The sequence below is a fragment of the Oryzias melastigma genome, linkage group LG22, assembly GCF_002922805.2.
Source record: "Oryzias melastigma strain HK-1 linkage group LG22, ASM292280v2, whole genome shotgun sequence".
NCBI classification, from domain to species: Eukaryota; Metazoa; Chordata; class Actinopteri; order Beloniformes; family Adrianichthyidae; genus Oryzias; species Oryzias melastigma.
The window spans coordinates 20927151-20943896 of record NC_050533.1 but is presented as its reverse complement, the minus strand read 5'-3'; the positions used below and the strand labels follow the sequence as shown (position 1 = coordinate 20943896).

Sequence of the window (16746 nt, the reverse complement as noted above, 5' to 3'; positions counted from 1 at the left end):
TTCTTGCATAGCGGGTACCTTCACCAACAAACAATCTCGATTACAGCATCCGTCGTGTTTTCTTTGGGTATTCCAGCTTCTTCCAATAACACTCATGAGGATTTTATGCTGACTCTAAGGCTAAATGTCAGCTGCTCCTCAGCACCGCCTCTATCACTTACCTATTAAAAGGATAGCTTGGAGGCAAGGTTATAAATATCTCAACTGTGACAGTAACTAAAGTACAACTAAGAGATGTGAAGCTCTAGAATCAAAAGGTACTCCTGCATTTTCAGGAATAATTGTAGGCACTGAATTACTGGTATTTGAGGGGCTGATTCACACTTGTGGTTTCAAAAAAACAATGGTGTTTAGGTCACCTCTGACATCTATGATTGGTGAACATGATAAGCAGGTATATTGTTCAGTATTTAACTTGTAAACAAATCAGTAGGAGTAGAATAAAATAGTACTACTGTTAAACTGATAAATATTAAATCTATTACTAAATATTGTATATTGTCTATTTTTACATAGAAAAACAATCATATAATGCTTATTCTAAGACTATAGACAACCCGGTGTGCCCACAGAGAGAAAATACTTATTCACATTTTTCTACAGGCATGGTGCATGGAACAGGTTGTAGTGAACGCTACCTGGTGCTCCGTTCTCGCATTCTGACTGTTAATAATTAGGAAATTAGACAATCTTGTGGACATCCCACATGAGTCCCATGTTTCACCTGCGCAACCCCTATGTGCAGAAAATGGACCCAGTCAGTAAGGGACCAATGCTCACAATACTAATGACAAAGGGCGTGGCGTAAGCACATTGCACTACAGCATCTCCCGTATGTCACAAGTGTGTGTAGTTTCAGACACACACAACAATGGTACGTCCCATTTTCGTAATGCCTCCTAACCCTTGTGCTATCATAGGTACGTTAACGTTGGGAGTGGGGTCGTCTGGAACCTACAACGTGCAGAATTTTTTTTTCAATGATTTTGTGATTTTCACTGGTGTCTATGACAGACATGAAATCCTGTCCATCCTTTGTCATGGGACAAAAAACGTGTCAACGTAAGGGTGGGGGTCATCTGGACCCCACAAGATAGCACAAGGGCTATGGGAGCCACGTGAAGGAATACACACCCGCCGCTCCTCTCTACCACCCTCTTAAGGATCTATCTATCTATCTATCTATCTATCTATCTATCTATCTATCTATCTATCTATCTATCTCTTCTATGGAAGTTTCTATCATGTATATTTTTGTTTTTTAGCTCTCACACATTCAGATCCATTTTACAATTAATTACCCTGGTTAATCTTCTTCCATCTTAGGGGACCTCAAGTGTGAAAATTTGCTTCGTCGTTGAACTCACTGAAAGTTTTCTACACCACTGGTTCAATTTCAGAGCAGAAAATGATCATTATGTATCATCCATTTACTACTCTAAGCATTAGGGCTGAATTAACAATGAGAAAAGCATTCTCCTGCACTGGGAAGTCATGCTTTACACAATATAACATGCAAACAAAGAAGTGTGTCAGTTGATCAAACTGATGCCTCTGTCAGTAAGTTCATCCCTGTTTATTAAACTGTATTACCTAAAAAAGACTGAATCAGTGTTCATATTTCTCTCTGGTCCCATTTCCCCACTTTTTATTTTAGAATTCCAATTTTTCCACTGAAAGTCAAAGACAAATGCCTAACCCGGCATTGTGAAGCTTCAAAGAGCCCATCAGTGTAAAACAACAAAGTCATTTTCAATAATGAGCATCAGGGAAGCCGAGCTGACAACCTCTTTGTCACTCCCGAGCCTCTTTTTATCCTTGGATAAATGATTTCAGACTCGAGTCGAAGGGACCGATTTCTGTGAGAGAAATCACACTCCGAAACGCAGCGCTTCATCTTCATCTGAATCTTCATCTGAATCTGAATCTGAATTCGATTCAAACATGTCAAATATCTATAATCCATGGTAGCTTCTTTTATGGGCACCCCTCTGATGTTGGCGTTGGCACAGCCGCTGTTTCATCATATAATGCTGTGAGGTTGGACACACTCACTAAAAACTTTACAGCAGCTCATTTTTAGCAGCAGACTGTTTAACATCCAAACTTACAGGAAATGGCTTTGATGTTCCAGCAGTCGCATGACCTCCAAAAAGCAACGGAAATGCATTTGTGCCGTTAAATCGCATATTTTCATGCTGTTAGGCTACCTTTTTGCAAATGCTCAATTTGAAATTGTACCCATCATAATACCTCAGTGCAAAGCGTTCTGAAATACCTTTTGCTTTTGATACCTTGTGACAGTTATCTGAGGGAAAAAAGGGAGTTTGCAGAGAGAACTTTCACTCAGCAGTGTTTTGGAGGCCTGAAGTTGAGTTTTAAGAGCATCACTTTTACTGGAAAAGCTACATCCAACAGACAAACTCGAATTCCTGCCTGCATGAAAAGCAGGTTGAAGAGAAGACATTGCAAAAAAAGACATACTGTCTGTCAAGATTCCTGCATTCAAAGATGACATACTACAAAAAATGGATAATTTTTTACCATCTAGTTAACCTTTCTCCAGAGTACTGTGCTTTAAGGTGTTTTTCAGGCTTTACTAAAGATAAGAACGTTTAACTCAGAGTTACTCAACCAGTGTGCCTGTGAGAACTCTGTGGCTAAGTTTTAGACTTTTAGATTAGTTTAGAAATGGTTTATTTCAAGCAATCAAGAAAAAATATTGCATGTACAATACGATCAATCAACAGAGGTTTACACCAATAAACATAGGATAACGGCATCAAATGATAGATTGTTTGAAAGAGAGTGGGAGGAAACGAACTTATATAATCCCACTCCGGCTCGACCTTTCCATTTTCTTTACATGAGTTATCATTAGTAGGTTCATGACTTATGATCAGACATTTATACCTTACCAACATAGATTTGGGTAATTAAGGATCCTTGTGTAACAATATATATGTATGTAAGTAGATGTAAAACTATTTCAAACAATTTTAAGTAGATTAGCAACACGCCTTTGAATATATTCATGGACTATGTTTTCATCATTTATAGTAATTTTCAAAAAAACTGGAGTTTAGCTAATATTTTAGCAACATGCTAACGTTTGTGACTAATTTAAGATTAAGATTAAGAAAACCCTTATTAGTCCCACAATGGGGAAATGGCAAATTTAGTTTACTAAGGAATCTTTTGGCTGTTTTTATAGTTTAGCGAATATTTTAGCAACATGCTAACATTTTTGAGTAATTTATTATCTACTGGGGTTTTTGGGGCAAATTTAGAGTTTATCTTATATTTTAGAAACAGTCTAATATTTTTGAAAAATGTAATTTACTGAGGAATTTTAGGCTGTCTTGGAGTTTTGCTTATATGTTTGCAACATTCTAACATTTTTGGCTAATTTGTTATCTACTGGGGTTTTTTAGGCTAATTTAGAGTTTAGCTTCTTTTTCATCAACGGTTTGACTAATTAATTTTGCTGAGGATTTTAGATTATGTTGGAGTTTCGGTAATGTTTTAGCAATGTGCGAGCTTTTTTTTGGCTAATTTGGAGTTTAGCTCATATTTAAGAAACACTAAATATTTTTGCAAAATTGGGATTTATTATGGATTTTTAATCAATTTTACTACAATTTTTTTCAGAAAATTAGGTCAAGTACTGCACTCTTTCATAGTTCTTTAATAACATTTCCAGTCTCTTATCAAATTTAACATTTTGCAAATAGCTTTTGCATTTTCAGCAAATCCCTTCAGCATCTTCAGCGACTACTTTCAGCAAAAAGCATTCACAGTAGCATTATTATAGGTAGTGCAACTTTTCTACTTTGATTTGTGTGTATGTAATTCTCATTCATTATACAGCAAAAGCATGGGACTCTTACCTCAGCCTTGGTGGTTGCAGGCATTGCGAGGTCCTTCCCCCCAACCGGGAGCGGAGCGGGACGTAAGGCGGATCGACCCACCGCGCTCTCTGGGTGTTGCTATTACCGTGACTGGGATCCGGGGCTCGCGGAAGAGATCCGTGAACATGGATTATTGAGCAAAGACGGAAAGGTCCACGTGTCTCCAGGAAAATGATTCACATGAAAGCAAAGAGTATTTTTGATACAGAGATTGACGATGCTTCAAAGAGAACAGAAACGTTGACAGCCAGTGCTAATCAGAACATAATACAATGTTTTTATCATTTCAATAAATCCTGAAAAGTTCATTTGGTGGTGCTGACTGCATTTTTTAACCACGTTTCACAGCAAAATGAACAAATTAACCATCACTTTTCGGTCTCCATCTGAAGCTTATCTCTAATAAATTAAATAAATTAATAAATTAAATATTTTGGAATAGACGCCTGGTCTACTAAAGGCAGATATACAATATTGTAAATAAAAAATGAAATTATTTTTTCAATCACCACAACTCCGCGGAGAAAGTGGTGTTAGCCTGGGGCCAGTGCTAGCAGCGCAGACTCTTCCTGGAGGGGGCTGGTCCCCACTTTGTGATTTTCATGGATTGGAAGGGGCTGGTGCTCAGAGTGCATAGTTTTTTAGAGGAATACTCAGATGTGTGAATGAATCAAAATACCTCTTTGGGGGTGTTTTTCGTGAGGATTTCACACTCAAAAAAGTTGATTTTGCTTGACATAGGTCCTTGTAGATCTGTGAGAATTTTGTGTGGAATTCTGCAGAGGTCTCAAAGAAAACCAGAGTGCTCAGTGGATGGGGGGGCTCCACTGATGGAAATCAATGTGGTCTTTTGTTGCAGAAAGAAAGGAGCCAATTGCAGGCCTCAGCCACCTTGTGTGGTGTTGGCACACTTTGACGAGCATTTAATGACCCGTCACTTGGCTGGACAGGTAATCAATTTATTTAGGCAGTAATGTATGTATCCCTTGGTAAATCTTTAATTAAGGGGGGGGGAGTTCGAGACAATTGTCATGCAGAGGGACAGGGAATATGAAACTCCGGAGAGGTAAAAGGGTGGATTCCTCATTTCCCTTTTAATTAGCTGCAACTGCTTGGTAATGCAATTGTGTTTCATAACACTTCCAGATGCATTCTGGTGAGCTTAATCTTCTCACAGCTAGGCACACCACCATGACATGGGAAATGCCTGCTTGGACTGCGTACGATTCCTTTTGATTTCAGTGGAAATCTCAGCTGTTTTCCAATCTGGCTGAGCCATGGATCCACTACCTGTGCTCCAGCATCACCTTCACTTTTCATGGCCAATTTGCTCCAATTCTGGACCACTGCACTTTTTGGAAAGCATAGATATAAAAAAAAGGGCACATACATGATGTATAGTACTATCCCTTCAAGACACTAGTATTTTTTGTGTTTGTTCGTTTTCCAGGGCAGTTCTGTCTTCCTGCCTTGTCATTAATGTATAATACTATGGTCAAAAAAGGCAGAGGAAAACATTGCCATGACAAACACCCTCACAGACAGGAGTCTATTCTTACTATTATTTTGCGCTCTATCTGATATCTGAAAGACTATTTCCAGTCACAGTTATTCATTTACTATATTTTTCCCCATGATCAATTTTCAATGGATTGACACTTACATGACTGAAAAGGAATGCCATCCACACATCACTACCTAATCCAAATCCCAGATTAGTCAAAGTTCGACCTTACAACACGTGTTTAGTGGCCATCCGTTTGCATACGTGGAGCCGGAAAATGGTCGTAGAAACTTTGCAAAAATGTGGTCTGTTTTTTTCTTTCTTTTTAATTCAGATTTTCAGATTTTCACATAAAGATCACAAACAAATTTGTTTCCTGAATGTAAAAAAACAAACAAAAAACTCAGTACTATTGTAAACCTCAAATGGAGGACATCAAATTTAACAGTCGGTATCCATAATCTCAAAAAGATCCATGAAAGGTTGCCAGGTTCTATAAAACTCTTCTTGTTTTCTTTGAAATGTGAGTCAGATTTTTTCTAGTTATGGATTTTTCATCATTAGTACTAAAAGGGTGAGGGGGCTTTTTTGTTTCTATTTTAACCAAAAAAAAGCATTACAACTGAATAACTGTTTTAGACATAAGAGTTTTGAAGCCCATAAAGTGCATTTAAGCGTGTTATATCGGAAGATGTTGCTTAAATGCCAAGGGCGGTGTGAACGGAGCATCAGACTTTTAGAGGAGTTGCTCACTTTGGTCCAATCCCAATTCTTCCATTCTCCCTAGCCCTTTATTTAGCCCTCCAAAGTTATGAAAAAATAGTGTCTCATATTTCGGACATTACTTTCATCAATGACGTCACTAATAATCCCCGGTCTGCTAGCTCTAGCGCGGAGCTCCCAGCGCTTGAATATGCATAACAACATCGGTTTCTTATCTTTAAAAAGGTCATGCTACAGCAACAACAACAACAAAAAAAAAAACATGATTTACATTTAAATGTAAACTTATGTGCTTCAGAACGTTCCCACATGAAAAAAAGCGCATCTCATTTCGGTCTACTTTCATGACGGAGGACTTAGTATCCCTCTGCTTGGAGGGTGAAATAAAAAAAAATTATATCCCGGACACACTTGCACTTAAACTGCCCCTTCAAATGGAGGGGAGAAGGGAAGAATTCAGACTGGGCCTATGACTTTGGGGATTTTCAGTCCATAATCCATACACATCCCTATACACCGGGGGTGTCAAACAAATGACCCGCGGGCCACATCCGGCCCGCCCGGTGGTTTAATGAGCCCCATTCGTGAAGAGGAAAAAAAATATAAGGATGTTGGGGAAAAAAAGCAAGTTTCTAGCCCATTCCTGTGGCGAGTTATGGTTATTTAAAGAAATGGCTGCAATGCACAATTTCGCCAGTAGGGAGATCAAAGGAAACGATATACTGGCATAGCAAGAGATCAAGAAATAAACAGCTTATCTTTGCCAGCTAAGTTTTTTTTGCCATTTTTTCCAATGGAGAAAAAACAAAAACAAAGCTACAGATAACAAGTTAACCAAAAGTTATTTTGCTTGTATGTTACTGTTTCGACCCACATGAGATCAGATTGATTGAATGTGGCTGTTGAACCAAAATGACTTTGACACCCCTGCTATACACTATTCCAGCCACCTGGTTGGGGCGCTCTACGTTTGCTTTCCCTGCCAGCATCTTACACCCCACAGTTGTTGCTGGATCGTCTCAAGCGCCTCTTTGCACAGCCTGCACCTCGGGTCTTGTCTGGTGTGGTGGATCTCTATTGCTCTGGTGCTCAGGGCCTGCTCCTGTGCTGACAGGATGAGTGCTTCTGGGCTGTCCTTTGGGCAAAAAAATGATATCCCAGGCATACAGATAAATAACATTTTTTTTTTTTTTTGTCAAATCCAAAAATGTATCTACTTCCGTTGTGCCTAATGAAATCCACAACAAGTAAATGCTTGACTGATAGAGCGACAGGGAAGTGATACCAGTATTTTAAGATCAACAATAAGCAAACTATGAATTCCCAGTTGCTCTTGACTCACCTCAAGAATTTAATAATGGGACAATTTATTTTTCACATCAGCGCAGCTTTGAGCAAGTGAGGCTTGTCATATGATTGATGGAATGGAGGTCAGTTGGACTGCTGTCAATCAACACCATCACATTGAAGTGCTGTGTGAACTATTGCCCAGCTATCTATCTTGAGTAATACTGAAGACAAAGACATTTCTATGGAATATACTAGTGCAAAGGCACATTATCTGAACAGGGAAAATATAATCCTAGCAAGCAGGTGTCTGAGATACTCTGTGCGATCTGGAATCAATAAAAAGCCGTGACATACATGCTATCTAACTATATGACCCTTAGTGAATGCTGGTAAAATCAAAGAACTTTCCTTTAATAAAAGGCTATCGACTGAGCAGCAATGCAGCAGAATCTGAACAACAAAGTGTCTTATTGGCTGCTCAGTCATCTGTAAGAAGTTCCAAAAAAAGCATTGAAAAAGTCATCTAATCAGTTGTTAGTGAACTGTGCCGGGTTTTTCTTTAGCAGGGATATCTAATATGTGAAAAATGGCTCCTCTTTCAGAGAGCACAGTAATGGGGGAGTTGAACGTTCAAGTGGCCATCGGGGTGAGGCAGAAGGGCAATGTGTGGGAGGTTCCCTGGGACTGAACACTGACTGGGTAATCCTAGCAGGTGTTTTTATCTTTTCGCCAGGAGACTTGAAGATCGTTTTTAGCTTCTCAGATATGATACTTCAGTTTAACTGTATTTTCTACACTATGAGGTGAACTTTTTATTATTATTTTTTTTAAATGACTGTGCACCGTATAATCCAGTTAATTCTGGTTAACTGTTGACTGAAGTTGAAGAGATTTTGAAACAGACATGGCGTCAGAATGCCTGTATGCTTTATTACAAGTGGTTGAGTGTTTTGTAAATGAACAAAAGCAACTTACAAGTTGCAATGTTGGGCTGTTTTTTATGTGCTACTAACAAGGTTGGCAGCTAATCAAGTTACAGTAATGTTAGCTTTAACAGTGTAAGTCTGTTTTAATACGTGTAGCAAACATGGATGGAAGTTACAGGTATTGTGAATATGATAATGTGGCTAGAGTTACAGGTTTTAACAGCTAAAGTTTAGCAGTGTCTGAGTGATTTTTTTTCTATATTTTTCCAACTAAGTTGGGAGTTAGCATATTCAGTAAATTTTCTTTTAGCCATATTAGTCTGTTTTTATACATCTTCCAAACAACGTTGAGATTTACAGGTGAAAATATCTAATGCTGCTAATCCCTTTAACATGGCTAATGTTTAGCATGTTATTAACAAGTTCTAGAAATAATGTGAACACACTTCATAGTCTGATAGATTGGACTTATCTTTTGATTTTTTTTTCTCTAGCTTAATGCGCCTTATTGTTCAGTGCTCCTATGACAAAAGTTTGAAAATAAACCATTTATTGATGTAGCGCCTTTTAATCTAGTATGCCCTATAATGCTGCAAATACAGGACTCAGTTCCTGTTAAGTTGTTTTATTAGAATAAGATCCTTATTAGTAAAAAATAAAAATAGAATAGTTACAAGGTACAACTCCAAGAAAAAAAAAACAATAAAGATCTCAAATCCTCAAAACCATGGTCTGTCAGTACTGTCTAACAAGTATACCCAACAGCATTTATAGCTAGGAAATATGTCAGAACAGCTTCTGTTTTTCAGAGATGTACCATCTTTGAATAAGGTTTTAGATTGAATTTGTAACACTTTGCACATGATACTGGAATTCAAATACCTAAAATGCTGCTCTTTGTTAAAAAAAAAAAAATATATATATATATGTATATGTATGTGGGTGTGTGTGTGTGTGTGTGTGAAACACCTAACAAGGCAGAAATGGCGCCAGCTTTCTCATGTGGAAAGCTGTGGCTTTGATACGGAGCAGGCATTTCTCACCAGAGGAAGTGCTGATCCGATTCAGCTCCCAGGTTCTTGTATTAAGGTGTTTTAAGGCAAAAAATGTGAACTTGTATTTCTTTGTAGTGGGTTAGGTTAAATGGAATATCTGCTTCCTATCAGCTTGTAAATATGAGTGTAAGTGTGTGTGCAGATGGGCAAAGGAGAAGAAGTGCAAAATGGTTTGAACCTCCTGAGACCTGGTATTTGTTTTGAGTCTATTTTTTTCTCCGTTTAGAAAGACAAAAATGTCATGCTCTCTTATGTCTTAGGTGGACACTGGCTTCAGAAGTGTTTAAGGAACCAGTAAAGACCACCACAGTTAAGCTCATTCACAGATATATCATCGACCATACAAAAGAAAAGAATTCCATCCTTATTTCTATTTACAATTGAAATCAAACTAAATCCCAACCTCAAACTACAATCACGTTCAAAAAAAAAAAAAGAAAAAAATGTTCAGGAACTACATCCTACACTAATCATCACAAATGCCAAAATACACGTTCTTGAGATTGTATTTTTAACATTTTCGGTTATTTCTGAAATGGAAAATGGTCTAAAATGCGGTTGTTGCGTCCACGTGGCTGAAAATCTGCCAGGAGAAAGGCACTCCCATGAAAGCCAGTCAGCCGTCTCCTCCACCCCGAGCTGCCTGTCAGTTAGAAAGCCAGGCACCTCTCACAACAGCTGGTAAGCAAGGCAGTCGGCTCCCCATGTGGCTCATCAGCTTTTCTAAAAGCTCTTCAGCAACTCTCAGCCAACCAGGGAGTCGCTTCCAGCAGCATCCTGCCAGCCTGTTCCCGCCCCAATATAACAACAGCTGTTGAACCCAGACCGAGCCCTCTGTGTGGACTGCAGTTGGACTCACATGTCTGGCATTGAGTAGGGGCAAAAAGCCACACCAAAAGAATGTACTTAAACATGAGTGTCTTTCTCAGTGTTTCTAATACAGACGGCAATCCTGAAAAAACTAGTTTCCTTCCAGTAGATGTAATCTAATAAAACCTAAACATTTGAGAATGGTGGAAAGAAATGAACTGCTCCTTTAATACATTGGTAGACATGACAGATTGGTTATGTCCCATTTTGTTAGAGCGCGGAAGGGGCCCTAATCAAACATCAACATGTGACAACTTAGAGATGAGGATGTGTTGTTGATTGTGGTGCAGCCCTACTGGGTAAGCATCCTACGGGCACTTATGTATCGCGTACACACCCCATATGTGTGGCATATAGAACAAGTAGAATCTGGTGTCAGGACACCGTACGTCGTCACAAGTGCATGTAACTTACAGTATCCTTACAAATACTTAACAATACAATTGCCACAGACACAAAAATGGTACATTTATCTAGAGAATTAAATTCAATTTTATTTATAAAGCCCAAAAAAAAAATAAAAAAATTGCCTCATCTGGCTTCATGCCGGTAATTGGACAGAAGCGGAATATCTGTCATAAAATATAAAAAATAGTTGATTAAAAAAACTAAGCTGACTAAATAAAACTGGTTATCCCTGTCCTTAGACCCTCCTTCTCGGTAAGGAAAAACTACAAAAAAACTGATTCAGGATAAAAAGAAGAAATCTTAGGGATTCCAATATGAAGGAAAGATTCTCTCTCAGGACAGACAAATGATTTACAAGGACTATTAGAGAGGAATTAACTTATCTAACTCTACAACTACGTATTTAAATAGAGTTCAGCCAGATAGGACTGGGGGACATGTGGGGGCGGGATCCAAGGCCAAGAACAGGAACACAGACAATCCACCAGCAATCTGAAATCTCCCTCGGAGGGGATTGGGAAAGAGGAACAACACGTGAATCGAACTGCACCAACTGGAAAAAAAAGCTGTCTATGACCTTCTACGGCCCCAGACAACCCAGAACCTCCAACACATGTATAATTCATCCCCCCTGTATCAGTTCATGAGACTTTACAAATATAGAATAAGAGATTATACTCCTAAAACAAACCATGCCGTTGGAGGTATTCATAAAGTTTCTGAACTATACTGTCACGGCTGTATTGGGTTAATGTTTCAACTTTTACAGAAATATTTACACATCTACTTCCTGCATGACTATCAAGCTAGTGTAAAACAAAGTTGATGAAAGTTCAGTGACTTTATTAAACAACCCAGATTGTTTCAAAACTTGAAACCATCATTTTGATGTGACAGGAAAACCAGTGACTAGAAATCGCATCGTCTTAAACTTTCTTTTGCTCCAATTGTTGTAACATTTAAACACTAAAGGCCTAATGAGAAACCTTTTGTGTGTGAGTTGACAGTGCAGTGAAACAAGAGGTATAGGGGAAAGTTGTTGCATCTACTTATACACTATCAGGCTTCTGTTCGATCTTGTGATAATTAGTTTCTGAGTGTGGAAGGTGAGAACAGAGTCAAACAAAATTAGACAAATCTGCTCTCAGGTTATTATGCAGTCTATTGAAATCCAATAAAACTATTCATATAGGACTTTGTACTTTTTAACTATGACTGAAGTGCACTGTGACACTGCTTGAGTTTTCCAATATTCATCTGCAGTGCCAAGAGATCACTGACTGCTGGAATACGAAGCCTGAAAGTCTGAATGAGGCGAGGTTGCTATGGCTGCTGTCTCTGGATAGAACGCTTTCAAACACTTCTTAGATCTTTTCTACTGCAGAATTTATAAGGATGCACATTCTGCAATGGTTTTCCTATCAGTCAAAATCACAAAACTTTAACTTCAAATGTTGTTCACTGTTAACACTACCTTATACTCCAAGAAATCAAAGCTTAACTAGCATAAATCTTTAGAATAAAAATTAAGCACACGTTGCAGTTTAAAATCAAAGTTCTTATTTTATACTTAACATTGTTCAAAGTTTTCTGGGGTAAGCATCTCTTAAACAACGACACCTCCAGAGCCATTGCTTTGTCAAAAGATGAATTCCATCCACAGCTGTCTGAGATAATTGTCTTTTAACCCTCTAACCCTTTAACATCATACATGGAGTGAGTGACACCTAAATTACATTACCTAAATTACCCAACCACTTACAACTAGAATCTGGTGTAAGGACACCGTACAACAGCATCACCCATACTTACATCATCCTTACAAATACATCACAATACATTTACCACATCCATGAAAATGGTACGTTTGATGGCGTCCCTTATCTAGGAAAAGTGTTTTTTCATTGGCTTTGAACTGATATGCAACACATAAGTGTGGCATTTCTCCGAGAGAGAAGATGATGACACCTTTGTCATGTAAAATACTATGTTTAATAAACAAAGCGAGAAGTCATTGTAACCCTTGTGCTATCCAAGGTATGTTGACTTTGGTAGTGGGGTCATCTGGACCCCACAAGACAGCGAGTTGAACTTTATTTTTTTTTTTTTCTATAATTTTTTATTTTTACTGGTGTCCGGGGCTGGGACGGATAACACGTCAATGTAAGGCTTGGGTCATCTGGACCCCATAACATAGCACAAGGGCTAACTGATAACTCAGCGTCCATGATCGTAGTGCTGCTTCAATATGTCAGCAAGATAACGTCAGGCCGTTAATAATATAATATTCCATTAAATTCAATTTTATTTATATAGCCCACGATCGCAAAGAAAAATATCCCCATTGGTCTTCATTCTGGTAATTTTACAGATGCAGATAATTAGTCATAAAATATAAAAAAATAGCTAAAAGCTAAACAGACTACATAAAACTGTTATCCCCCTTGTAAGGAAAAATTCCTAAAAAGCCTGAATCAGGAAAAAAGAAGAAACTTTAGGGATGCCCACATGAGGGAGAGAGCCTATTCCAGGACGGACAGGCCATTTACCAGGACTATTCAAGAAAAATTTGCTTCTACAACTACAGATTTGAATAGAGTTCGTTGATCAATATGATATGGAGGGCCAGATATTTTTACCCCGAGGGCCGGATCCGGCCCCCGGGCCTTGACTTTGAAGCGTGTCACGCTAAAGAACGCACTCTTCTAAGGGCAATAATAGCATTATTTTCTCCATTAAAATCACTGTCTGGATGTCTCAGTAAAACCCTGTTGTAGATACGATGTTTTGGTCTTTCATTCATTTATTTTTTCATCAACCTTTGAATCACTAGTGAGTCAGCTAAATATTAATGAGAACATGGAAACATTTAAAGTATTATTAGATTGTTTTTATTCATTTTGTATGATTCCAATGTAATTGGATTATTACATTATTACCTTCCATCATGAATGAAACCATACGGTCTTAAGAAGGTTTTACTTCACGCTCTTGTTATTTAAGTTCCCAGCATGCAGGATTTTGCATAAAACGTAATTCAGAACAGACTGATTTAAGCAATGTAATTAAATATTAACCAACCAATTGAAGGTGTTGTTGAGTCAATAAAAATGGAAGCCAGAAATACACTAATAGATGTTTGTCTAGCACACCCTGACGCTTTTCTAATGATGGTCACATATTCTCTGTGGTCATTCATCTCAAACTCTGAAAGCTAAATAAATATTTGCTGTCGTTCCAGGTCAACCTTCTGATAGCAGAGCTGCTGCTGGCGTTCCTCGAGGTTATTGGAACTTTTCCTGGGTGGCGGAAGACAACCTGAGCTTCCGAGATGGATCCATGCCCAAATCAGGTGAGTCTGACACTGCTGGCCCCCCTCAGGCGTACGGCAGGCGAAAGCATTCAAACTAGTCTCGACACCTAGCAGTAGCCTCCCATCACATCAGCAGACACAGTGATCTCTGTCTCACATTCTCTTAGCCCTGATGCAGTTTAGAAAACAGCACCTGGAGATGGAGTTTGGTTGGGTTTCCAAAGGAGCTAAGGACAAAAAAAAAATCTGCTGTTGTAAATCAGTGCTCCTCAAACCTCAGGTTGGTACAGGGCAAATAAAAAAACACAACCTACATTTTATTCCTGTTTTATTTTTAATCTGATCCTGAAGGAAGTTTTACTTTGGAAAACTACTGAATTTTCTCCACTGCAGACGACTTATTCTTGACACATATGTCCAAAATATATCCACTACTTTTTTAAAGCGGCTTTGTCGACTGCGAAACTAAAAACCCCAATTTTTATCAAAAACATACATATTCTGAATGTTTTTTGCTTATAGCATAAATAGAGATGGACAAAACAAGGCCAAATCAGTTGCCATTTTTTTCGGAATACAAATTTATCTTTTATGGCACCAGACGACATTAGCAAGCAGTGATTGGTCCGAGAATCTGTCAAGTCAAAAGCTTTGAAGGTTGTGGGTGGGGCAGTTTCAGCAGTTATTGTTGAAGGAATAATCTATATCACATTTTAATGGTTTCTACATGAAATCTAGTATGCAGTTAAAAGTTAAACCAGCTGAAAATTAAGGGAAATTGCTAACTAAATAAAATTGGATGCCAATTCAGGCCTCAAGCAGGTTGGTTGGTGAAAATATTGTCTGACGTTAAACCGGTCCGTGGTCTGACAAATGTTGGGGACCACAGCTCTAAATCATAGCCCAATACTAGGGCAGGGTTGATAAATCAATTAATCGATTTTAATCGATTTAAGCTTAATAGATCAATAATCAATTCATAAAAATATAGATTGATTTAGCACATAAAGCTAAAGTCTGCTAGCTTGATGCTAACGTCTAATAGAATTTCCCATAGGACGGCTAATGCTAATGTTTGGTCGATGTAAACATACACTGCTGGCTATAACATCTTTATTTACTCACAGGCATGAATCTTCCAAAATGTTTTAAGGAAATAATTTTTAAATAACAATTTTTTGCTCATTATTTCTTCTTCTTTTGGTATGTGGTGTAGTGCTAAAGCGCAATCGCCACCTAGTGGCCAAACTGAAACATCCTCCAGGAGAAGCAGAACAATGTTTCCAATGTTAATGATCTGAACATTTTTGTTAAAACTTCTCCTTTAGAGAATCCATGTAACACTGGATGATATTAACAATCTCATTATTTCACTGATACATTTTACAACATGTGAACTGGATCAGATTCAAAACATATAGAAGATTATTAATGGATTGCTAAACAAATCTTTCTAAATGTGTAAACTGCGAAAACTCAAAGTTTTATTGAATTTAGAGAATCGAAAGAATAAAAAAAAGGAAAAAAAAACCACGTGGAATCGAATCAAATTATTTCTGAAAATTATTATCGATACCCAGCCCTACCCCATACACATACTTTTATCGTCCGCTTTCACAAAACACCCATGACCTCTCATTCTGGGCATGCTGGCACGCCGAAAGAGTTTCACTTAGGGGTGATTAGTGAACCGAGTCTGATGTGGTTGGAAGAGGAAGGATAACATCTGGCCAGTAAACGCCTGTAACCGCTAATGCTGAAAGCTGGCATGGCTCAGTGAGTCAATTTAAATACATATTAATCAAACAGAAACAAGTGTACAATTTAAATTTGATGTGTTCCCCTCGTGAAGCATGTTTTGCTCCAAGTTCTGTTTATTTCCCCTCAATTGAGAACAAAAGCCAATTTTCACAGAATTACATAAAGAGAATCCATTTGCAACCAACTACATCTAATGGGGACTTTTCACTGTGCATGAGTAGCACATGAGAGCATTAGAGGTTGCTGACAAAAAAGCGTTTGGTAAAAGTCAGGTCACAGCAACACAGCACAGTAAACATGGCTCGGGGCTGCAGCAATAGATCTCAGCTTTCCCCCCACAGCATCTGCTGTGTTCTGGCATTTGTCAGCAACTACAAAAGCCAACACAGGCTGACTGGACACATGCCACCAGCTTTCCCCATCCTCTCCGTCTCCATCCCTCCTCCTCCCTGTCTCTTTGACCAACCTTAACTACAGTGGCCAAAGGGCACACAAGCTGCACCCTCACATTTTCTCGCCTGGTAAGTTTATTTCTTGGCGATGGTATCAAGAATGTCAGAGCTCTCAGAATGTCCTACTCTCCCTTTGAAGAATAGCATCCAAACTGCTCTACTCTGTTTCACAAAATGTTTCCCATGCAGCGTTTTCATCACTCCAGAACAGTTCTCCTCATTGAGATGGATCGCTGTGGTTCTGTTGTGGCTGCCAGCTGTAAAGCACTCAGATGAATGTTATCCACTCCAGGAGCTCCTGCGCTCCACAATGGAACATCTGCCCCACTCAGCTGGTAGTTCTGTTCTTGTGTAATGAGACACAGGGGTGAGAAAAAGCACCTTTTCAAAGGTGGGAGGAATGTAAAGGGCCGCGGTGCTTTACGCAGAGTTAAACCGTTTCGCCTTTTCGTTTCCTCGAGTGTGCTTTTATTCCCTACGCCCAGTTTTTGGAGTGTTTCGTTAAAATCTACCTTTTCCAGGCACACACTCAT

General features: G+C 38.6%; 1 protein-coding gene across 2 annotated transcripts in view; it reads left to right on the top strand.

Moving 5' to 3' along the window:
- The window catches only part of alk (ALK receptor tyrosine kinase), a gene marked incomplete in the record, with an annotated part of 583514 nt that overhangs the window by 202529 nt on the left and 364239 nt on the right, over positions 1-16746 (top strand). For both annotated transcript variants that reach the window (XM_024267526.2, XM_024267517.2), the window contains 1 exon segment: positions 13929-14039. In XM_024267526.2, the coding sequence (XP_024123294.1) occupies positions 13929-14039 (111 nt within the window).